Source organism: Myxocyprinus asiaticus, chromosome 10 (genome assembly GCF_019703515.2).
Source record: "Myxocyprinus asiaticus isolate MX2 ecotype Aquarium Trade chromosome 10, UBuf_Myxa_2, whole genome shotgun sequence".
Lineage (NCBI taxonomy): Eukaryota > Metazoa > Chordata > Actinopteri > Cypriniformes > Catostomidae > Myxocyprinus > Myxocyprinus asiaticus.
The window spans coordinates 35438131-35461977 of NC_059353.1; the positions used below are offsets into that span (position 1 = coordinate 35438131).

Below are 23847 nucleotides of genomic sequence, written 5' to 3' on the forward strand. Positions count from 1 at the left end.
AGATCTGCCCCTTACATTTGTTGGTGGAGCCTATGTAGTCAGGTTGATTCAGTCCTCTGTATATACACATAACATCAATCCTAATATTATTTCCTGCTTATTTAAATGTCACCACATCAATCACATTTTAAGTTTCATTTTACTGTTACTACAATAAAACTTAACTTGTTATTAGCCTCCACCTTCATATAAAAAGAAAGAAATTAAAATGACCGAAAGATTCTGAGAGTTGAAAGTTGAAAAAAATAAAAAATAAATAAATAAAATAAATAATAATAATAAATAAAGAAATAAATAAATAATAATAAATAACAAGAGTCGCCCATTTGCGGAGCGGCAACACATGTCTTTTAGAGCATCTACGCCGTGCCCGCGCGGTGTTCTGACGAGAGCGCGCAAAACATCTTCAAGAACTTCCGAAGCGCGAAAAGCACACCTGCGTTCCTGGACCACCCGGACAATCTGAGGATGACCAGAACACAGATATTAACCTTCCCAGCTCTTCTGATGCTCCTCTACAGTGAGTATAATTCTGATGCTTGCATTTTCAATATCTGATGTTCTCTTGTTCATGTCGCCAAGTGTCATGACATTTGTGCGCGTTAAAAGAAATGGAATTTCTGACCTAAATTGTCAAATCTGATGAGTGATCTGAAGAAGAAGAAGAAGAAAAAAAAAACTTCAGAATAACTTATTTAATTAATCATTAATTAAATGTCTGTTTAGAGTTATTTAATTGGCTATATCCATCCCTAATTTTTGAAAAATTTACCGAAACAAGGTGTAGCCTAAGCATTAAATATAATATTTTATTTAAACCATTTATTTGTGATTTTTTATTATTATCCTTGACAATTAGGTTTTTAAATTAGCTTTGTGGATATAGCTGCTAACACTTCGTGAATGTGCTTCATGTGCGTGTTTTTTCGAAGAGAGATGGGCGCTTTGAGGGTCGGATAGGGTGGGTGCGGCTCCTGTAAGACACCGTTTTTACACAAACTTCTTAAGCAACATTTGAACACATGAAATCCTGAAGGTGATAAAATGTCCGTGAAGATGTTGTCCAGATCTAAACATCACTCTGATGTGGCAGGGACCCTTTCATGTTGTTGATGCCCCTTGTCTGACTTTTGTGTATTGGCCATTATCCTGGAGATTATGGTATCACTGGCATGAGAAATGCTTGACCCCACCCAGTCTATAGATCTATCTGTTGTAATTTTGAAATTATGATAACGCTTTATTGTTTTTATTTCAGCATGGTTATAAAAGTATAAATATATAAAACATTGCCTTACACAATATTAATTGTCCGAAGATTTGCAGAAGAAAGAAACAGACACAGAAAGGATTTAAATATATATATATATATATATATATATATATATATATATATATATATATATATATATATATAAATAGCATATAGCAAGTGCCTAATACTTGTATATTAAAAACAATTCTTCACCTATCACTGTGTATATTGCATGCTCTGTATATCAGTCAATATGTATCAAAATGCTGTAAATATTGTGGAGTGTTATATCAGTCATGTGTTTGTCTGTATCTCTCCTCTACCTCACCCTCAGTAGCTCAGCTCCTGTTTCTGTGACAACAAGCAATCCAAAAGTAGAGGTGCATGAAAACACAAGTAAGTTCATTAGTCTTCAGATAATCAGCTGGAAGTGTGCAGTTATATAAGAGCTTTTAGATCATATTGATTGACACTTCATCTTTTCTTTGCTAAAGATGCTGTACTGTCCTGTGAGTTCAGGACAGGGAAAGAAACAAACCCACGTGTTGAATGGAAGAAGAGAGGCAAAGATGTCTCGTATGTTTATTTTGATGGCGAATTTTCAGGTGGGTGGCTGTTTAGTTATATTAAAGATACTCTTATAAAGTCATACCCATCATTTCCAAATTGCACCCATGAGATTTACCCCATTAAACTTGTCTCACTCAATTATTACTTTGGGTAAAAGTCTGTTAAATGTTTTTGGCGAGTAATTTCTGTTCCACTAGTGGCACCAGATGGAATTGCAATCTGTTTGCTTGCGTCCCGACTGGGCCAGACATAACAACATTGGCTCAACCAATGGCGTGAGTTTGGGACAGGACTACGGTACCTTTTTTGCTGAACAGTGGAGGAAAAAATTCATTATGTTTGCAATATTTGGTGCCACTAGTGGTGCAGAAATTACACCCTTCACCTTTAAGTTATACCTATATTAAAGGGGCAGTTCACCCAAAAATGAACATTCTCTCATCTTTTAATCACCGTCTTTCCATCCTAGATGTGTATGACTTTCTTTTATCTGCTGAACACAAATTAAGATTTTTAGAATAATATTTCAGCTCTGAATGTCCTCAAAATGCAAGTGAATGGGTATCAAAAATTTGAAGCTCCAAAAAGCATATATAGGCAGCATAAAAGTAATCCATAAGACTCCAGTGGTTAAATCTATTTCTTCAGAAGCGATATAAGTGTTGATGAGAAACAGATCAATATTTAAATCAGTTTTTACCATAAATTCTCCTCTCTGCCCAAGGGTGGTGATATGCATGAAGAATGCAAATCACCAAAAACATAAGAAGAATGTGAAAGTGAAAGTGGAGATTTATAGTAAAGAAGTACTTAAATATTGATCTGTTTCTCACCCTATCATATCACTTCAGAAGATATGGATTAAACTACTGGAGTCTTATGGATTACTTTTATGCTGCCTTTATGTGCTTTTTGGAGCTTCAAAATTTTGATACTCATTCACTTGCATTGTATGGACCTACAGAGCTGAAATATTCCTCTAAAAATCTTTGTTTGTGTTCAGAAGAAGAAAGAAAGTCATACACATCTGGTATGGCATAAGAGATATAAATGATGAGAGAATCTTGTGAACTATCCCTTTAAGTAGAGGTAACAAGCAATAGTTTCATAATGCAGTGTGTTTTGCAGTGCCTCCATTTCATAATATTTTCTTTACAATGTTCTGTCTTACTCTCGCCATTCCCAGGTTCATTTAGGGGCCGTGCATCTATCGATGGTGCAACAGTGACCCTTCGTGGTGTTACACAGAAAGACTCAGGAGTGTATCACTGTGAAGTCACAGCCCGCCAGGACAAAATCAAGCTGGGGGAGGCCACCATCACCCTTAATGTTTTTGGTGGGAATGGAAATCTTCATTGTCTTTTTATTGACTCATTCTTAGGGCTTACTTTACTTATTTACATGTGCAGTTGGACTGATTAGATAATTTCTTAACTAAAAAAGGGGTAGTTCACCCAAAATTTACAATTCTGTTTTTTTTCCCCATTTACTGACCCTCATGTTGTTCGAAACCTGTATGACTTGTTTCTTCCATGAAACACAAAAGATGTTAGGCCGAAAGTTCACTCACAGTCACTATTCATTTTAATTCTATGGAAAAAGATTAAATGAAACTGAATAGTGACTAAGGTTGTCAGTCCCAAAAATTCTGCCTAAAAAATGTACAGTTTTGGAATGATATGAGTGTGAGTAAATTATGACAGAATTTAAAATTTTGGGTTAACTTGCCCTTTAAGCATGATTTAAGCACGCTTCTCTATCTGTGAGCCATAATCATCATGTAATACAACTGTGTCTTACGTGGACAGTGCCTCCACATGCACCGTCATGTGAGGTCCCAGAGACAGTTATGAGAGGCTTTTCTGCAGAGCTGCGCTGCATAGATAAACTGAGTGTTCCCCCATCCACCTACATCTGGTACAAAGACAACAAGCCACTTAATACTGCCCATGTCCCTGAAATCAACTACAGCCTGGACCCCAAATCAGGGACTCTGGTTGGTTTCAAAACTTGCTGCGTAGTGCTATAAGCTCTTTCCATCACATGCGCAAGCATGTTATGGGTAAAAAAAGACTGAACTTCCTGTAACCTTTTCCCTTCAAATCAAATCAAATCAAATCAAATTACTTTATTGTCACACAGCCATATACACAAGTGCAATGGTGTGTGAAATTCTTGGGTTTCATGGCTGACATGAAAAACATTAATTATAGTTTGGCTTTAAACATTAATAGCATGGCATGTTTGTCTTACGTACACTGTTTCCTTCCTTTGCTTTTGAGCAGAAATTCAAAAGTGGGTCAGAATCTGATGAGGGACAGTATAGATGCGAGGCCTCCAATGGGGTGGGGGCACCAAAAAGCTGTGCAGGCCGACATATGCAGATAACAGAGTGTAAGTAAAGCACAAATTGGTCATTTTTAAGGGACCATATCATAAGAAATGTTAATAAATAAAAAAATCCTTTGATATTTTTAAGTAAAAGAGTTGGATGTATTGTATAATATCCTTTTGACTTGTGTCTGTAGCATCAGTCACTCAATACCTGTTTCACATGTTCAATTTCAGTTGAGGTGAACCTAACATTAGTTATAGCAGTAGGAGTGGGTGCCATCTTGCTCATTCTCTCGTGCTGTCTGGCCATCTGTTTGTGCTGCAGACGAGGGAGCTGTCGTTACCACAGTGAGTGCCACTTCAGTCAAACCCAACAGAAAATATTTTAACTACACAAACATTGAAATTGAACTATCTTGTCTTTATCTTCTAATGCAATTCTTGCATTTACCAACAGAGAAGAAACGAGAGACAAAACAAAGGTAAGTATATTTTACAGTAGACTTGTATGAACATATTTACCCATTTAATGCCCTCTAACATTTAACAGACCTTTAGAAACAAGACTTATTTCTTTTCACCCTTCAGCAGAACTAAGACCAACTATAACCCTCAAACAGATGTAAATCTTTAAGTTTTTGCATTTTCTCTTTCATAGCTCACTAGCCAATAATTCAAGGAAGGTGTTCTATGATAGTCATATACCAGTTTTCACAGTAGATCACCATAAGTCTTATTTCCATTGTTCATCTCTTTCCTCAGCCCAGGCGCTACAAACACACGCAATCCTTTGTGCTTTGAAGAGCTTGCACACATATCTGTGATGATTGACGATAGTTTGTATTAGGACAGTGCCTTGCTGAACCCTCTTTTCTGCTTACCCACTTCAAACACTGGAGGGAAACGTGTGTCCCAGAAATTAATTTCAATGGAGCTGCAGTTCTTGAATTAACAAAACTGGTGGGCTAAATCTAAGGATCAAGTGTTCTCCTATCACTATAAAAGCAGAGAGACACGCCCCCTGGTGGTAAGGTTTGATTGCAGCTGAACAATCCAGGAGATACTCAACAGACACAAGGTTAATCTCAGCTGTGCTTCTCTTGTACTGCTGTAAAAAGCGTATTTATATATTTGAATATAGGGGTATTCATTAATTTTATTAACATAATATTTTAATTGCTTTATCTATTTTGAACAACATAGTTAAAGGGATAGTTCACCCAAAAAGTTACAATTCTCTCATCATTTACTCACCCTCATGCCATCTCAGATGTATATGACTTTCTTTCTTCTGCTGAACACAAAGACTTTTAGAAGAAAATCTCAGCTCTGTAGGTCCTTACAATGCTAGTCAAAAGGATCACAACTTTAAAGCTCCAAAAAGCATTTAAAGACAGCATAAAATTATTCCATACAACTCCAGTGGTTTAATACATGTCTTCAGAAGTGATATGATAGGTGTGGGTGAGAAACAGGGCAATATTTATGTGCTTTTTTAAACTATAAATCTCCACTTTCAAACAGCCCTCCTAAGCCCTCTTCTCTCCTCAGAGTTTTTCTTCTTTTGTCTTTGGCGATTTGCATTCTTCGTGCATATCGCCACCTATTGGGCAGGGAGGAGAATTTATAGTAAAAAAGCACTCACATTTTAATCTGTTTCTCTCCCACACCCATCATATCGCTTCTGAATTTATCCACTGGAGTTGTATGAATTACTTTTATGCTGCCTTTATGTGCTTTTTTGAGCTTCAAAATGTTGGACCCTGTTGACTTGCATTGTATAGACCTACAGAGCTGAGATATTCTTTTAAAAATATTTTTGTTCAATAGAAGAAAGAAAGTCATACTCATCTGGGATGGCATGAGGGTAAGTAAATGAGAGCATTTTCATTTTTGGGTTAACTAGTCCTTTAATTGCTACTATACAAATGTTGCACTATTTCATCATAAATTTAATCTTATGCAGAGTTAGGCTAGATCTTATCTTTACTGACATTGTTTTTCAATCATCAAGGCTTTTGGAGACCCAACATAGAGGCCCAGTGGTGGTCCAATTGATTTGAGAGGCAACAACTTGTCATCGCACTATCAGTGTTTATTAGAGTTTATCTTAACTTGTTTCTACACACATTTATTTTCCAAGAGGTGTCATCAGTTGTCCGATGGTGAGGATTCCTTAGTCAAATGTCATGTGCTTGTAAATAACTTCTATTAGACATGGTTAAACAATGTTTCTAAGATTATTTAACCATTTATTTGGTTTGGCTGATGTGTAACTCAAATTTACCAACAGTGCCTCTATTCAAAAACTGGATGCAAGTTGTTGTATGGACATAACAATAGCATATGTCAGGAACAGAGCTTTCCATATCTGTTAGATAGGTCCAAGTGGGAAAGCCTGGGTTAGTTGCTCCAGAAATTTGATAAAGTTTACAGTGCCTATAGAAAATAAGCATACCCCACTGGAATAATAACTTTTTTGGTCTTACAGCCTGAAATCAAAACCCATATAAAAAAATATATTTTTCCAGCTTTACTTACCAATTTTACCTTACAATATTTAAGTAACAACAACAACATCAAAAAAAGCAGTTCCAAACATGTATAAAAGATGAAAAACTAGTATAACAGGGTTTGAAAAGTGATCATACCCCTGGATTTAATACTTTGTTAAGCTACCTTTTGCTTTAATTACAGCCATCAGTCTGTTTGGATATGTCTCTACTAGCTTTGCGCACCTAGATTGGGGAATATTTGACCATTCTTCCTTGCAGAATTGTTCAAGTTCAATCAAATTGTGGCCCTCTGCTCGACACCTGAAGATGGGCAGGTGGTTCACCTTTCAGCACATCAATGACCCTAAACACACTGCCAAAAAAACAATGCAGTGACTTAAGAATAGGAAGTTCAAAGTCCTTGAGTGGCCAAGTCTGAGCCTAAATCTACCTATATCCAATAGAAAACCTGTGGATTGACTTGGTGGATCCATCTCTGCTCATCCCACAATTTTACTGAACTCGAACAATTCTGCAAGGAAGAATGGGCAAATATTGCCCAATCTAGGTGCTGGAAGCTAGTAGAGACATATCCAAACAGACTGATGGCTGACATTAAAGCAAAGGTAGCTCTACGAAATATTAAAGGAATAGTTTCACCCAAAAATGAAAATTCTCTCATTTACTCACCCACATTGCCATCCCATATGTGTATGACTTTCTTTCTTCTGCTGAATAAAAACAAAGATTTTTAGGAGAATATCTCTGCTCTGTTGGTTCATACAATGCAACTGAAAGGGCATCAAAACTCTGAAGGTCCAAAAAGCATATACTGTAAAGGCAGCATAAAAGTAATCCATATGACTCCGGCATTGAGTTTAGATTGGCATAATACCATACTACTTCTGCCATTTCTGTCTATTTGTCTAATAGTAAGAGTAGTATGGTAGTATGCCATTCTGAACTCAACGCGTTTTTTTTACTAGCAATCTCCACTTTCACTTTCTTTTTTATTTATCATATCGCTTCTGAAGATATAGATTTAACCACTGGAGTCATATGGATTACTTTAATGCTGCCTTTATATGCTTTTTGGACCTTCAGAGTTTTGGTACCCATTCACTTGCATTGTGAGGACCAAAAGAGCTGAGATTTACCTCTAAAAATCTTTGTGTTCAGCAGAAGAAAGAAAGGGGTACCAAATCCAGGGTATGATCACTTTTCAAACCCTGTTATTCTAGTTTTTCATCTTTTATATAAAATTTTTTTTAACTCTTGACCCCCCCAAAAAAACAAACAAACAAAAAAACAATTTGACAATTCCAAAGGGGTATGATGATTTTATAAAGGCACTGTATATCAATTAAAAAATGGCTTAAAAATATCACTAATTAGGATCAGATATTGTAAAAGCTTGTCTGCTTACTCATCCATGGGTGCATGGCACTCACTGGAAAAAAAAAAAAAAAAAAAAGGTAAGAGCTCACATTGAAGTATGTGTCAGTTTTCTGAATGTAAATGTTTCTGGCTTCAATGCAATAGGTATAGGTCAAGGGCCATGTTGCATGTGATATCTATTCCTGCTAAAAAAAAAATATATATATTTTTATTTTTTTACACAGATGACATAACAGTAGCATACACTTTTCAATGTTAAATCAAGAATACCAAAAACAAGTAGTTTTTTAAATGTTGTTTATTTCTGTATTAGATTCAAGACAAGTTAAAATCTACATCCAAAGGCCATTTTTTTTAATAGGATAAGACATTTCTTTAAAAAGATACGATATCTATAATGATGGGAACATTTCAATGGAAGAGTCCCAGGACTGTAATGTCAACCGGCTGATGCCCCGAGATCCAAAACACTCTTGGCGTATGTTTTCGCACTTATATGCTATTTTTTCAGGACACTGTGAAAACATTGAGACTTAAAACCCTAGTTATCTGAAGATGTCTTTTATTTGGCATTATTAGCCACATATACACCACATACATTATGGTATGGTCAAGAACTGTATTAGATCGGGTGCAAGTGTTGCTGTCAGTGGGCAACGATGCCTCCTGCTCTTCCCCGCCCCCAATGCAATGTTGACCAAAAAACAGCATGAACGTTCAACTTCTTAGCAACACACACCAAACTATAGCCATCTGACACCCAGCTTTAGTCCTCAAGAACTCCAACATAACATTTACTGACCGGGATAAAAAGGTATGTGCGGCCATCATTCTCATTTATCCGAGATACACGCCGACCAAATCCATTGTATTACATATAAGTGAGGTTAAGCGCGTCAGTTTTCCCGCTTTCTGAGCTAAGCTAACTGTTAGCATCCCGAGGGGAAACGGAGCTAGCCGGAGTGCTAACACTTCAGACTATAACCCAGCCCTCTCGCATCCGATAAGCAGTAGGTAAATACAGTTGTGTACTTTGTACTGAGTAATTTAGCATATAACCTATTTTAAACCGAAAGATGTGCTATACGTTAATAATGTGCTCGCGAAAAACGAACGCACGAGTTTTCTTCAAAGTTCGCGCGAGCAGATTATCACTTGATGCAGGCGTGTCTCTCTCCCTCTCTTTTGTCAGCATAAGCTACGAAGCTAACAAAGAGGCCAGGTATACATATATTCCATCATATTCGACGACCGAAATGATTGTAAATACAGTGGATATTACTTTATATTAAAACGCCGTGTTGTTTCTCGAGTTGCGCGACTGTTTTCGGAAGTCTGTCAGCCGCCGTGACTTCGGCCAGGATTTCCGGCTGCTTTTACATCTGCCCTTCTCTTGTTTTGTTTCCGTTTCTTCCATTTCCGTTTTAACTTTCCCGAATCAAAAGTCTTGATGTGTAGCCACCCCCGAAAAGTTTCACAAGTTTTAAAAACTCTTCTTTTACGTCCATTTTTGTGGTTATATTATGAAAGCCAAAAGCATTCCAATATGGCAACTGCGTTTGTATCGATTCGCGCGTCGTCTTCCCACCCAGTCGCTGGTGGAAATTCTGTTATTGAAGTATTAAGTTTAAATAAGCTATCCACTAAAACAATAAATTGTTTGAACAAAAAGAGTGGCCTATTTAATAAATAAGCGTAAATAACAGTAGCAATATGGGGAAGTTGTCACGATGGGCCTGTACTCGAGCAAAGCCCCGGTGTTGCGTGAGTTTTTTTGCTCTTCAGAGACTTGTTTGTCAGCCCACTAGAGTTTTCACAGCACTCTTTGCACCATGATGAGATAATTACTGTGCTAAAAGTATTTATGTGTCAATTTAGTGCTTCGGGACCCCTTTAGATAGAGCATTGCATTCATGGCATTTATTGAAATTAAAAAAAATAATTAGTAAAAATGGTTTTAGCCTTCTTTTTTTGAGTACTTAATTTAATATTATGTTTGTGTACTTGTTTGTGATTAAAATAATTCCAAAGAACAGTACATTTCTGTTTTCTAAAACGCAATGTCTCTGTTGGATAATTGGATGAGGAGTTGACGGGATGTCAAAAAGTGAGACTGAGGAGATGATTGAAATTGAGATTGATGGACAGGAGAAACAGGAGCGTCTAGAGGAGGGGTAAGTGCTTTCTGTTTGTTTTTTTCTCTTCTCTCTCTGGCATCCTCACTCGTTTGACAGTGGGTAATTTGTGCTTGTGGACTAAATGAATGCTCTGATTCATGTGACCTAACTCATGTGTCTTTGGTCTTCAGAATTGAGGAACAAACCATCACAGCAGCTGAACTGATTACGCAAGACATTGACATCAGTGAGCCGATTGGTAACCTGAAGAAGTTACTGGAGCCTCGTCTACAGGTCCCACTGGATGGATATGACATCTGTCTGCAGGACATCCTTGTATGTGTTTTTGTATTAGTGTAATTCATACCTGCCAACACTCCCGATTTTACCGGGTTTCTCCCGTTTTCCACCCCTCCAACCGCTGTACTCATGATTTACAGTTTCTACCAATAAACTCACAATTTTTTGCATCCACACTTTGCTTGTGTGAATGTATTAGACCTGTAGGTAGGGTAGCCACCCGTCCCGTAAAATACAGGCTTGTTCTGTATATAAATATTAAATGGAGCCTGCCATGTCGAATCAGTACAGGACGCAATTTGTCCCGTAAGCCGGTCAAAAGGCATCACGGGAAATTGTTCCAGATCATTAATTTAACACTGATATAAGTTACACATTTTTCATATGGTGGATAAGGGGCCATCTGAAAAGTCCACACATTGTGCTGAAATGTGCTAATACTATGGCGAGTGAGGTAAGGGACTGTCTGAAAAGTCCACACATAAAACTAAAACTATAGATTTTTTTTATAAAAAAAACAGAAGGTTCAATATAAATGTTCAATAAGATGTACAAAATTACACAGATCCAACAATGTATGAATACTATCACTGAGTCATAAAGACAAAGCACACAGGTGAAGGATGATAAATAATAAATAAAATAAACTATAAAAAAACAAAAAAAAAACTTAAAAATACATACAAACCAACACAGATGTATACATAAGTAATCGAAGAAATAAAAATAGTTATATTTTGGGTCAGGAAAGTTCTTAGCATATAAGAAAGGATATACACTTTATTATTAATAACTCAAAAAGCATTTATTGCTAAAACTGTAAAGGATGTGGTAAGGGACTATCTGAATACATTTCTTGGTATTAATCATCTTCAGTGTAGTGTTAATAACCGGTACTGCCGCTCCCTATATGCATATTTCGCAGTCTGTGTAGTGCACCTACTCCCTACAGGGGCACCATCTAACACTAGGGGGGCACCAGAAACTCCACCGCTGCCGTTCCTCACACATAAAAACCACATACCCCCCCCCCCCCAAAAAAAATGTATCTCCCTATTTTTCACAATCTGATGTTGGCAGGTATGGTGTAATTTGACTTATTTTCTTAGTGAACATTCCTTGGTTAAAAAACTTCGTCTTATCTATGTAGTTGCATCCTGACCACAGCTTGTTCGATCAAGGAGTGAAGACAGATGGCACAGTACAGCTCAGTGTGCAGATAGTCACAAAACAAGGTAACAGTTTACAGTGATCTTGTAGTGCTGTTTCAAAGATCTCAACTTGTCAACAAGCCCTTCAGAACACTGAAAATGAGGCCTGTCATGATAAGTTCTTTGTTGGACGATATATTGTCCCAGAAATAATTGGGTTAAATTATATTATTGTCATTTTAAGACCATTTTATGCCACTGATATAATGATAATATAATAGCATAATAATGCAAGTACACCCTTTCAAAGAGCAATGAACTTTTAATTCTTAAGAATACTCAGAAATTGGAATTGGAATGTAAAAAAAAAATTAAGTCGGGAAGGTCCCTCTCCATCTCCAACTGCGGTTTTTGTTCCCAGATTGGAAAACTGGATGGGATGGTTATGTTTTAGATGAGCTTTTAGGTCAGTTGTATTGCCACTTTTCGTTGCCCCTGTTTTTAAACAAAGTCAGCATACCGGCTCATTCACGTTAATGGGCTCTGCTCTCTCATTCGGCTTAAAGCCAAAATGTCCCCACACCGGAGCTGAGGAATGCGGCTTTGAAACCAAGTCCATTTGGACTGATTCTTCCAAACTTTCTTGCTGGAATTTTGCAGTCGTCGGGAAAAACACCTATTAAAACACAGGGCTTGACATTAAGCATTGTGATGTGCTTGTCATTCACTTGTCTGAGTAAAAATTTTTGTTTTTGTTTTGTTGTTGTGTTTTCTAAAATTAGCAGTAAAAATGGCTGTTTAATCTTAACAAAATGCATTAAAATTCTAACGAATCCTGAGAAAGTAGCCTACCCTGTTTATTTAATATTGTATGTGGGTAGGGGGCCTGGGTAGCTCAGTGGTAAAATACGCTGGCTACCACCCCTGGAGTTCGCTAGTTCGAATCCCAGGGCATGCCGAGTGACTCCAGCCAGGTCTCCTAAGCAACCAAATTGGCCCAGTTGCTATGGAGGGTAGAGTCACATAGGGTAACCTCCTCGTGGTCTCTATAATGTGGTTCATTCTCAGTGGGGCGCGTGGTGAGTTGTGTGTGGATGCTGCGGTGGATGGCGTGAATGGCAGTGCGCTCAACAAGCCACGTGATAAAATGTATGGATTGACTGTCTCAGACGCGGAGGCAACTGGGATTCGTCCTCCGCCACCCGGATTGAGGCCGAGTCACTACGCCACCACGAGGACTTAAAAGCACACTGGGTATTGGGCATCCCAAATTGGGAAAAAAAATATATATATATATATTGTATGTGGGTAGTTGTCAAATAACATAGGCCTAAATGTGAACTTTTATCAAGACTGAAGATTTAACAACATATGAAAATTAATCAACAACCCCACACTTTTACACTGAACATGTCTTCTCTAGAAACATGTCTTACATCCCTGAAAAAACAGAGACATTTGGCATATCCCAGCAGGATATCAAATGTCAGATGGAACAACCCATCAAAAAAATCATAATTTTCATGACAAAAATTAATAGTATTTGTTAAAATTACTTTTATCTAAAAAATGTGTATATTTCAATAATAAAATATAAAAAAAAAAAAAATTGAATCAGGTGGAAGGAAAATATAATGCTGCTTTTTACTTGATGGTTGTACAACCTAACATTTTAGTTATTAAATAAAAAATGTGGATGTGTTCAAAATGTTTGGTATTTTCAAAACCACATGAAACCAATATAAATATAGTATTGTATTACAGTTCTTAGATTTTTTTTATTTTTTTATTAGATTATGTAGATTTTCCATTTTCATTGTGGAGAACCTTATTTTTTACTGACCCATTTATTTTAAAGACAGATCATATATTTTCATTTTATGTATATTGTTAATATTATAGTGTTTATATTATCATTTTATTTTTATGTTTGTATGTTATTACATATTAAATTGACTGATTCTAGCGCAGCGAGTAAAGATGCTGACTACCACCCCTGGAGTCGCGAGTTCGTATCCAGGGCATGCTGAGTGACTCCAGCCAGGTCTCCTAAGCAACCAAGTTGGCCCGGTTGCTAGGGAGGGTAGAATCACATGGGGTAACCTCCTCGTGGTCGCTATAATGTGATTTGCTCTTGGTGGTGAATTGTGTGTGGATGCCGTGGAGAATAACATGAAGCCTCCACACCGGCTATGTCTCCACGGTAACGCACTCAACAAGCCACGTGATAAGATGCGCAAATTGATGGTCTCAGACACGAAGGCAACTGAGATTCGTCCTCCGCTACCCGGATTGAGGCGAACCACTACGCCACCACGAGGACTTAGAGCGCATTGGGAATTGGGCATTCCATATTGTGGAGAAAAAAAAAATTTACTGATTCACATGGCAGAGAATATCTGTATAGGTCAGAAAGAGCTCCAGAGAGATGTGATGGGTGTTTAAACATTTCTCTTCATCCTGCAGCAGTTAGAATTACACACAGCATTTTTGCTATTTCTGCAGTTCTTGTCAAAGGTGTTGTATAATGACTTATGATGGAGCGCCACGATATGAAAGGCTGCAAACCTGGATCGACATTACGTGCTTGTAACATTGACAGCTTTGTTGTTTATAAATAGGTGCGATAGTTTTATCGCATCACACTGTTAACATAGGCGCAGTACAATGACATTCGCATGTCGAAAAAACGCATCCACTTTGTGCACTCACACCAAATTCAACAAGCGCTGCTGCACGGGAGAGGGAGAGGGAGAAGGACACACAAAAGCGGATTTCCTGTATTTGCGCAGATTCTGGAATTAATACAAAGACAATACTCAGAATCCTGTGCAGAATTTCAGGCACTAGATTATTTTCAACAGCAGGATAAAATTATTTTTTAAATAAGTGATACAGGCATACGCTGAATCACAAATAAACTCAGTATTTATATCATTATTAAGGTTTCAGTCAGGCAGCTTGACTAAAATTCACTTTGACTTGTCCACTTGTCACGGACAAGCGTTAATGTCAAGCCCTGAAACACCTTTTAGCCTCGAGTAACACGTAATCTTCACCTGTCGCTGTCTGCTGTGTGTGTGTTTATGGAGCTGCTTGAGAGCGATTAAGTCGATAACGTAATTATCAAGACAGGCCTACTGAAAATATTTACACAGATAATTTTCAAAGAACATTTGTTTGCTTCATTTGTTTGTGGGTATATGGTGTGTTTTAGGTGAAGAGAAATTGAATATCCTAGAGATAGTGAAACCAGTGGAGACTGTGGAAGTGGTGATCGATCCAGATGCAGCTGCAGGGGAGGAAGCCCATCTTGTGGAGGATGGACATGTGATCGCAGTGGAGCGAGCTGCCATTCCAGATGAGACTTCAGAACAGGTGACCCGCTGGGCGGCCGCATTGGAAGGGTACCGCAAGGAGCAGGTCCGACTGAACATTCCCTATGGTATGTATTTCTTTGATAAGAACATGCTTCAGAGTTAGATGTACAGTTACCATGCCCAATATACCATGTCTATATAATATATTTTCAACAAACAACTTTCTTTCTGCTGCAGCTCGCTCTGTAGCTTTCACTATTTTTCATTCATCTTCATTATTTCATAATCATAATTGTTTTGATATTGTTTCAGCAGTAGATTCAAATGTAATTCTTTACAGAATTATGCAGTGCATTACATTGTGAAATTAAATCTTCTAATTTACATGTCGGCTAATTTTAATATGTTGATGCCTCAAAAATATATTGCTAAAATAATGTGTCGATCAGTAATCAATACATCTGTATATATCTATATTTTATGACATCACTAATTATTATAGTAATTATGATCATTTAATTTCGATTATGAATTATTTAGGGCTCATACATTTAATGCTTTATTTTCTATGATTAATAGTTGACTGTTTATCACGTATAAAAAAAATTATGCAGTATCCATTTGGTTGGATACCCGCAAGTGGTGAGAGGTGTGGGAGAGATACAGACAAACTGCTGTATCTCTTTATATTGCCCATAAACACTCGCTCACTCACATCTGAACTACTGACAAAAATGATACTGCGCGAGAGAGATCCAGCGTGTGTGCGATAGAGACTGATGCCTGGTTTAGGAACTGACCATTCAGCAAGCTGCAGCCAGGTATATTGTCTAATCATGCATTGGCAATGTACACTTAAGTTTCATTTGCCAGTACAGCTTTGAAATATAAATTAAAATCTATAAGAAGATATGAATTGAATCTGCCCATTTGATCCTATTATTGAAAAAAAGTTCACTGTTAAAGGCCTGAAGATTTAGCCCAACTTTTATTTTTATTTTATTTTATTTTTTTCTCCCCTTTTCTCCCCAAATTGGAATGCCCAATTCCCAATGTGCTCTAAGTCATCGTGGTGGCTTTGTGACTCGCCTCAATCTGGGTTGCAGAGGATGAATTTCAGTTGCCTCCGTGTCTGAGACTGTCAGTCTGCGTATCTTATAACGTGGCTTGTTGTGCGCGTTACCGCGGAGATGTAGCTATTCTCCAAGGCATCCACGCACAACTCACCTTGTGCGTGTTACCGCGGAGATGTAGCGCGCGTGGAGGCTTCACGCTATTCTCCGAGGCATCCACGCACAACGCGCCCCACTGAGAGCAAGAACCACAATATAGCGACCATGAGGAGGTTAACCCAACATGACTCTAAGCATCCGGGCCAATTGGTTGCTTAGGAAGCCTGACTGGAGTCACTCAGCACGCCCTGGATTCGATCTTGCAACTCCAGTGTGGTAGTCAGCGTCTTTACTTGTTGAGCTACCCAGGCCCCTTGCCCAACTTTTAATTACAGCATGTCCACTGATTTTATGACATGTATACATAAAGATTTATACCTGTAAAAATGTGTGTAATTATCTCTATTCGCAAAAAATAAATAAATAACATTTTAACATGTACATATTTAAATAATTAAAATAAGTGACGAGTAACGGTGTTTCCCCTAGGATTTTTTTTCAGCAGCAGTGCTGTTGTGCGTGTGTCCACGAGCCTGCAATGCCAGACCTATACAGACCCATGCAATTACCAATAGTACTGCATATTATGTGCATTGAGATGCACATTTGACAGTAAAGCATTGATTTTGAGGATGGGATGCAGATGTAAATTATGACATTAACAACAGAAACATCTGTGGAAAAAAACACTTAATTTTATTGGGGTAATTTGAAATATTCTGACAGTGTGATTAAGTTGGGTCTCCTTTACAGATTTCTTTCATCAGGCTCCTACTGATTAAACTACAGTTATCTGTTTGAATTTCTGAAGGTAAACAAAACAACTGGAGAGCATTTCAAGAGAACAGTTTTTATACAGATGGAATCTAGGGCTGGATGATATGTAAAAAATATTTTAGCGATAATAGCCTTAAAAAAAGATCGCAATATCCGATTACATCGTCAACCCGTCTGCCGAGGGTCAGTGAATATTTTTTGCTTTACTGATTTTGCTTTAAAAATTTTATTAATTTATTGAAACACCAAAAACTTAAAAGACATTTCTAAGTTCAAATTGCACTTTAAACTAAACAAAATAAGTGATGAAGTAATGTGATCAAAAACGTATTTAACCACCTCCCCAAATCCAAACATTTACAGTCTCCAATGGCTCAAAAAGAGTGAAAACTCTTTACATGCGCTTGTTCCATGAGACACAAGACCTGTTCCAGCTCGTGATGCACGCCTTTGAACAAACAGCAAATCAGACACAAGCAGTAGCTGTGTTTCCATCCAATTTGTGAAATTAATTTATGCGAAAAATTAGAATATCGCAAAAACAATGTGCAGATAAAGTCACGTTTCCATCCCTTGCGTTCAAAAGAACAAAATTGTCACTTCCAGGGAAATTGTAGCGACTGTGTGACTCTTTTATTAATAGAATAATCACAGTTTAGGACGCGCAGACAAAACACTTTAATAACTTGTGTCATGACTGGAAATGACAGCGTGTCACACAGTTCTGGGAGCACTGTGTGTGTGTTTATGTGTGTGTGTGTATTTGCGTTCCTCCATCATGACATTGCGGTGTGGATCTATAAGATATTCTTTAAAAGTGTCAATAAACCTGCTCTTCGGGAAAAAGCGCAAGTTTGTGTTTAACTTATTTGCTCTGCAAACTCTATGCAGGTTTTGGATTTTTAAGACACCAGGGCAACAATTCAGATGTGATGATTGGTCTGCTGGTTCGTCCAGTTATGAATGAATTATTCAGTCACATGATTTTTTTGATGCACATCTTGTATTCCTGTTAAATTCAACAGGAGTTTATTCATAAATGTGTTTCCATCATAGTTTATGCGCATTTCTTCTTATCGAATAAAAAATGTATCCACCTCAAGGGAGCTTATAAGTTTTCCATGCACATTTTTGAAATTTTATTTGCATCTTGGTGTTTCCATCCAGCAGATTTTATGCGATTATCCTAAAATGCTCAGATAAAAGCGTTGATGGAAACATAGCTATTGATGGCTTTTCTTTTGTCTGTTCTTAAAAATATAATAAATTGTGTTTCTTCAAGTGCATCTTTGTAACTAACAGCATTTCTTCTCGTGTCACTCTGGGACATCTTGCAGCAGGTCGCCTGCCTGTTGCGGGTAGATGAGTAAAATTACCCACGCATGAAATACATTTGGATGAGGAGCTCGCGAACTGGATTCAACCTTGTCGTATTTGGTGGGTGGCAGGTGCTAGTTTCACACCCTTGTCACTGTTTAATATATTTGGCAACTTCCCAGATCCATGGTTTTGCCATTTCCGAACAGACATGATCGACAATATCGGGAATCGATGTCGGGATCTTTGTAAAACATTGTAGATATCCGATTACACCGTCCTGTCGCCCAGCCCTAATGGAAACTGATAGCTTGGTCTATAATAATTATGAAAATGTAACATAGTTCTTCCATAATATCCATAGTTTTAACAATGATATTTGTTTCAATATTTGTAATAAGATCATGGTAACCATTGGTAAAACCATGCATGGCTCCTCACTACCATGCTTAGTAACTGTGGTTTCTGTATAAAGAACTGTGGCATTTTTGTAATATACAACAGAAGTCTAAATACATTTAGAAATGTTTTCTGCCACAGCTACCATAGTTAATACAGTTTGTGTTATTACAGTAAATCCATGCTCAAATTTTGTAAGGATTGAAAAGCCTTATAATTTATGTTATCTCCTGTTTTCTTTGTCAGTGTGGTTTAAAATGTGGTTGCTGTTTGTTTCAAACTAGTTTCATTACTGAGACATTTGGAGTTTTGCAACAGACAATTAATAAAATACATGTAATGGTATTATGTATTTAAATTACAAAATATTAGTAACTGTATTCCACTGCAGTTACAATTGAAATAGCTGGTAATTAGAATACACTTACATTCAAAAATAATTTTGATTACTGTTTAATTATTGCATTTTATTGTTATTTGTTTCATTTAATACTTAGTCTATTTATTTGGAAAACATTTATCCATATAAATGATGCAATCCGAGGAGCGTTCAAACAGTGTCGAAACACTTTCTTAAGATGTGTTACATTCATTTGAGCAGACAGATAAGTAAGTTTGAAGTATTCTTGGAGCAGCCGAAATAGAAATAAAGGTTGTGTAAATTGTCATGTGAACATTTAGATTTACAGTGCATCCGGAAAGTATTCACAGCGCTTCACTTTTTCCACATTTTGTTATGTTACAGTCTTATTCCAAAATGGATTAAATTCATTATTTTCCTCAAAATTCTACAAACAATACCCCATAATGACAATGTGAAAGAAGTTTGTTTGAAATCTTTGCAAATTTATTAAAAATAAAAAAACGAAAAAAAATCACATGTACATAAGTATTCACAGCCTTTGCTCAATACTTTGTTGAAGCACCTTTGGCACCAATTACAGCCTCAAGTCTTTTTGAGTATGATGCTACAAGCTTGGCACACCTATTTTTGGGCAGTTTCTCCCATTCTTCTTTGCAGGACCTCTCAAGCTCCATCAGGTTGGATGGGGAGCGTCGGTGCACAGCCATTTTCAGATCTCTCCAGAGATGTTCAATCGTGTTCAAGTCTGGGCTCTGGCTGGGCCACTCAAGGACATTCACAGAGTTGTCCCGGAGCCACTCCTTTGTTATCTTGGCTGTGTGCTTAGGGTCGTTGTCCTGTTGGAAGATTAACCTTCGCCCCAGTCTGAGGTCCAGAGCGCTCTGGAGCAGGTTTTCATCAAGGATGTCTCTGTACATTGCTGCATTCATCTTTCCCTTGATCCTGACTAGTCTCCCAGTTCCTGCCCCTGAAAAACATCCCCACAGCATGATGCTGCCACCACCATGCTTCACTGTAGGGATGGTATTGGCCAGGTGATGAGAGGTGCCTGGTTTCCTCCAGACATGACGCTTGCCATTCAGGCCAAAGAGTTCAATCTTTGTTTCTCATGGTCTGAGAGTCCTTCAGGTGCCTTTTGGCAAACTCCAGAAAAGATATTTTTTCGTTTTTTATTTTTAATAAATTTGCAAAGATTTCAAACAAACTCCTTTCACGTTGTCATTATGGGGTATTGTTTGTAGAATTTTGAGGGAAATAATGAATTTAATCAATTTTGGAATAAGGCTGTAACATAACAAAATGTGGAAAAAGTGAAGCGCTGTGAATACTTTCCGGATGCACTGTATGCTAAGCTAAAAATGCTATTTCTAGCCATTTTACATGAACCTGTTACCAGGCACAATCATATAAAGAAAATCCACGTTTGATCATAATTTTTCTTTCTCTAGTAAGACCTTTGATATTAGGGCAAAAATCTTGTTCTTGATGAGAATGTTTTGTATTGTTTTTCTGTAAAAATATCTAAAAATCCTTAACTAGATCAGTTGGCTTTTTCTTGTTTTAAAAACTACACTGCAAAAAATATTTTAGGCCTTTTTCAGATAATGTATTTTTAACGTGTATTTTGTCTTACTGTACTGGCAGATTTTTAAAACTTGTTATTATCTTGTTTATAGTCAAAACAAGTGAAAAAAAAAATAAAAAAAATCTGCCAGTGCTGAAGTAATCTAACAGAATGTTACAAATTACATTTTACAGCATGGATTCTGTAATCTGTAGTGGAATACATTTTAAAAATAACCCTCCCAACCCTATTCACAAGTGAATTAAAAATAGTTTGGGCGGTTGAGACCAGTCCGCGAGTAAACACAACTGCCCTGTGCTTGCGCACCTCTTTCCATTATGCTGTGTTGATTTTTGATCCGGGTAGGGTCTAGTGATGTTGATAATGATCTGCATTGTCCATGAGTTAACACACCTGCTCTGCACTTGTGCTGCTATCCATTGAGCTGTGGTGATATATGGTACGGGTAGCACTGTTTCATTTCACTTGCTTTTTAAGCAAGTAAAATGTGCTCCAAAACAGATGTCCGGGGACGGCTCATTAATATTCATGAGGAAGCGCTAACTGATTGGTCAGTGAGACATTCCAATCCCCTGCCATCCTACGTTTCAGAAATTGTGTGTTATATGGTGATGTCACTGTGAGTATGTGCGTGTATTTGTGTGTGTATGTGGTTGGGTCTCTTTCGCAGTGTAGAAAGCACACAGCTGATGGGGGCTAGCAAGTGTTATTTTGTGTCAAGATTAAATGAACCATGTGAAATTTCAGCAGTGGCAACACTGTAGAATGCAAATTCACTGAATAACCTATTTCTTGCAAGTTTATGATTAAAATGATTTAGTTTGTTGTAATGTATCATGTACCATAACGCACCTTTAAAAATTAGTAGTGTATAGCTGTGTAATGGGCTCTGCTTTGTGTCTGTTCATCAGACCCGGTGCAGTGGACAGCAGATCAGGTGATCCACTGGGCAGTTTGGGTGATGAAGGAGTTCGGCATTGAGGAAATGGAGGTGGGTGGCATTCACATTCCTGGTCGCCAGCTCTGTGGTTTCAACCAGGAGGAGTTCCTTCAGAGAGTGCCCAGCGGAGAGATCTTATGGAGCCACCTGGAGCTTCTACGCAAGTGTAAGTTTCTGTGGTGTTCATTCTCCAATGAATCATTCTCAGTCACAATATTTCCTTTAGCCTCTATAAAGTATTACTTTAATTCCCCTTGCAGATGTACTTGCGAGTCAGGATCAGGGTCAAGAAGCTACAGTCACCATTGATCAGCGTGAGTATTAATGGATCTTGTCTATTTTTTTTCCACTGTTTCTATTGTCCTCTGCACAGTTTCATCAACAAAATCACTTTTTTAATAACTAGACTTACACATGACTTGCCTAAGGGGCAGTTTTGTGTATCCATACAACACTTACGCTTTTCGATGAAAGGAGCATGTGTTGGTCTGTTGGGTAACACAGTTTCTTGATTTTCTCCAGCTATGCAGATCATTCCTGCTCCAGTGCAGCAGGCCACACCCACAGCAATTAAGGTGCTTAAGCACAACAAAACACCCCGAGCCCCCCGTATCTCAGGAGAGGAGCGCAGCTCCCCTGGCAACCGCACAGGTATACACACCTGCTTTAATTGCAACAAACAAACATTTGTTAGTAGTGCACAAAGTACATAAACACACATTACATATTTATTTGAAATAATATTAATTGACATCTTACATTTGGAACAACTAATAAACAATTTATGTGTGTGAGTTGATTATTATCATTGTTCTGTGCGCCCTTCAGGTAATAATGGTCAGATCCAGCTGTGGCAGTTTCTCCTGGAGCTTCTGACAGATAAAGACTCACGGGACTGCATTTCATGGGTGGGAGAGGAGGGCGAGTTTAAACTCAATCAGCCCGAGCTGGTAGCTCAGAAATGGGGCCAGCGCAAGAACAAGCCCACCATGAACTACGAGAAGCTAAGCAGAGCTCTCAGGTGCGAGTACATCATTTCCTCTTTCCAGCAAGGGGGGCATCCAACAAAACATTGCTGTGTTGGAGAGATATGCAACAAGTGCAAGTTTTCCAAAGAGCTCTGTCTGTTAAATATTTATTAAATTACTACATCCACAACCAATGTTACCAGTGTTTTTTTTTTAATGTGTGTATTCATAAACCTGCCGTACTACTTAAATTAATTGTCATTTTTATTAAAAGATCCTAAATAATTTTTAAATATAAGATCAAGTCTTTGTGTAAGGCAGGGGTTTTCAGCCTTTATAGAACATAACCAACCAAACTTTCCATCAACCCAATGACTTCCAATATAAAAACTGTAACACTTTTGAACAACTTGAATTAAAAACATTAACAATATTATAATTCATAACAGAAAATACTGTTTTGTATACTTTCTTTGCTGATACCCTTAATAGGTATTGGGGAATAGGGCATGCATCTCTGTAGTCAATATTATAAATTTCATTTATTTTTTTTAATTTGTTATATTTTATAATATTCATGTTATTGTATATGCTGAGATTATTTCATGTTTTAGATAAGTATTGGTTACCCAAACCATCACCCATAGTTCTAAACCTATTTATCAATCCTGTCTCCTTTCTATAGGTACTACTATGATGGAGACATGATCAGCAAAGTACAGGGCAAGCGCTTTGTCTACAAGTTTGTGTGCGACCTCAGGACTCTGATTGGATACAGTGCTGCAGAGCTCAACAACCTGGTGACGGAGTGCGAACAGAAGAAACTCGCCCGGGTTCAACTGCACGGGCTCGGCCAGCCCGTCAACACGGTCACGCTGGCCACCGCCACAGGGCAGCCCGTCACCACTGTCACTTTGGCTGCAGCAGCTTTAGAGAAAGACAGTTGAATGTGCGTGGTTCGTTACTCTCAGCCAATCAGGAGATGAGGTTAAGATGAGAAGAAACTGGGTTTAAGATTTGACTTTGGGAATGGTGGGAGACAGCGGATTTGTACGCAGAGTATGTAGGTTTGCGTGTCCTTAAAAATGCTTAAATGGAATGTGTGTTCGTGTGTGTGAAAGAGAGAAAGTATAGATGATCACGTATGAGCTTTCAGTTTTTGTATGCTTGTTCTCTGACTGCTGGGTATCATTGGCTATATTTCCATTGTATATACTCTGTTTTTGATAGCCATGTGGGCAGTGTATTTTGATATTTTCCATTTGTAAAGGATCTTTTATTTTTTATTTTTGAGTGTCCAATTCCCTCAAGGTGAGGTACTTTTTACCCTCCACTTGAGGGCAATAAAGAGACAGTTGTTTTTGGAATTCCTTTAGTCTTGGGAA

The 23847-nt window shown here is 37.7% G+C and overlaps 2 protein-coding genes across 10 annotated transcripts; both read left to right on the plus strand.

Annotated features, from left to right (window-relative positions):
* The first annotated feature begins 468 nt into the window (after positions 1-468).
* On the plus strand, positions 469-5006 carry LOC127447590 (junctional adhesion molecule 2A-like). The gene is made up of 9 exons (XM_051709535.1): positions 469-524; positions 1590-1651; positions 1750-1860; positions 3012-3161; positions 3634-3821; positions 4111-4219; positions 4394-4507; positions 4617-4641; positions 4922-5006. The coding sequence occupies exons 1-9, from the start codon at positions 469-471 to the stop codon at positions 5004-5006; spliced, it is 900 nt and encodes a 299-aa protein (XP_051565495.1).
* A 3369-nt stretch (positions 5007-8375) lies between these two features.
* LOC127447506 (GA-binding protein alpha chain-like) lies at positions 8376-23829 on the plus strand. 9 transcript variants are annotated; one of them, XM_051709425.1, is made up of 10 exons: positions 8376-9816; positions 10142-10226; positions 10361-10505; positions 11620-11704; positions 14838-15065; positions 21466-21660; positions 21755-21808; positions 22017-22145; positions 22323-22515; positions 23148-23829. In XM_051709425.1, the coding sequence occupies exons 1-10, from the start codon at positions 9783-9785 to the stop codon at positions 23407-23409; spliced, it is 1410 nt and encodes a 469-aa protein (XP_051565385.1). In that variant the 5' UTR covers positions 8376-9782; the 3' UTR covers positions 23410-23829. The 9 variants fall into 9 exon arrangements, with proteins under 9 accessions (XP_051565385.1, XP_051565387.1, XP_051565391.1 ...); XM_051709427.1 differs by having other exon boundaries at positions 8376-9274; XM_051709431.1 differs by having other exon boundaries at positions 8376-9066; positions 10139-10226.
* The last annotated feature ends 18 nt before the right edge of the window (positions 23830-23847 follow it).

Coding starts and splice junctions, on each gene's coding strand:
- LOC127447590 (XM_051709535.1), top strand. CDS start 469: ATGACCAGAACACAGATATTAACCTTCCCAGCTCTTCTGATGCTCCTC. Junction 3,822..4,110: donor ACCCCAAATCAGGGACTCTG/GTTGGTTTCAAA, acceptor GCTTTTGAGCAG/AAATTCAAAAGTGGGTCAGA. Junction 4,642..4,921: donor AAACGAGAGACAAAACAAAG/GTAAGTATATTT, acceptor CTCTTTCCTCAG/CCCAGGCGCTACAAACACAC.
- LOC127447506 (XM_051709425.1), top strand. CDS start 9,783: ATGGGCCTGTACTCGAGCAAAGCCCCGGTGTTGC. Junction 9,817..10,141: donor GAGCAAAGCCCCGGTGTTGC/GTGAGTTTTTTT, acceptor TTGGATGAGGAG/TTGACGGGATGTCAAAAAGT. Junction 10,506..11,619: donor TCTGTCTGCAGGACATCCTT/GTATGTGTTTTT, acceptor TTATCTATGTAG/TTGCATCCTGACCACAGCTT.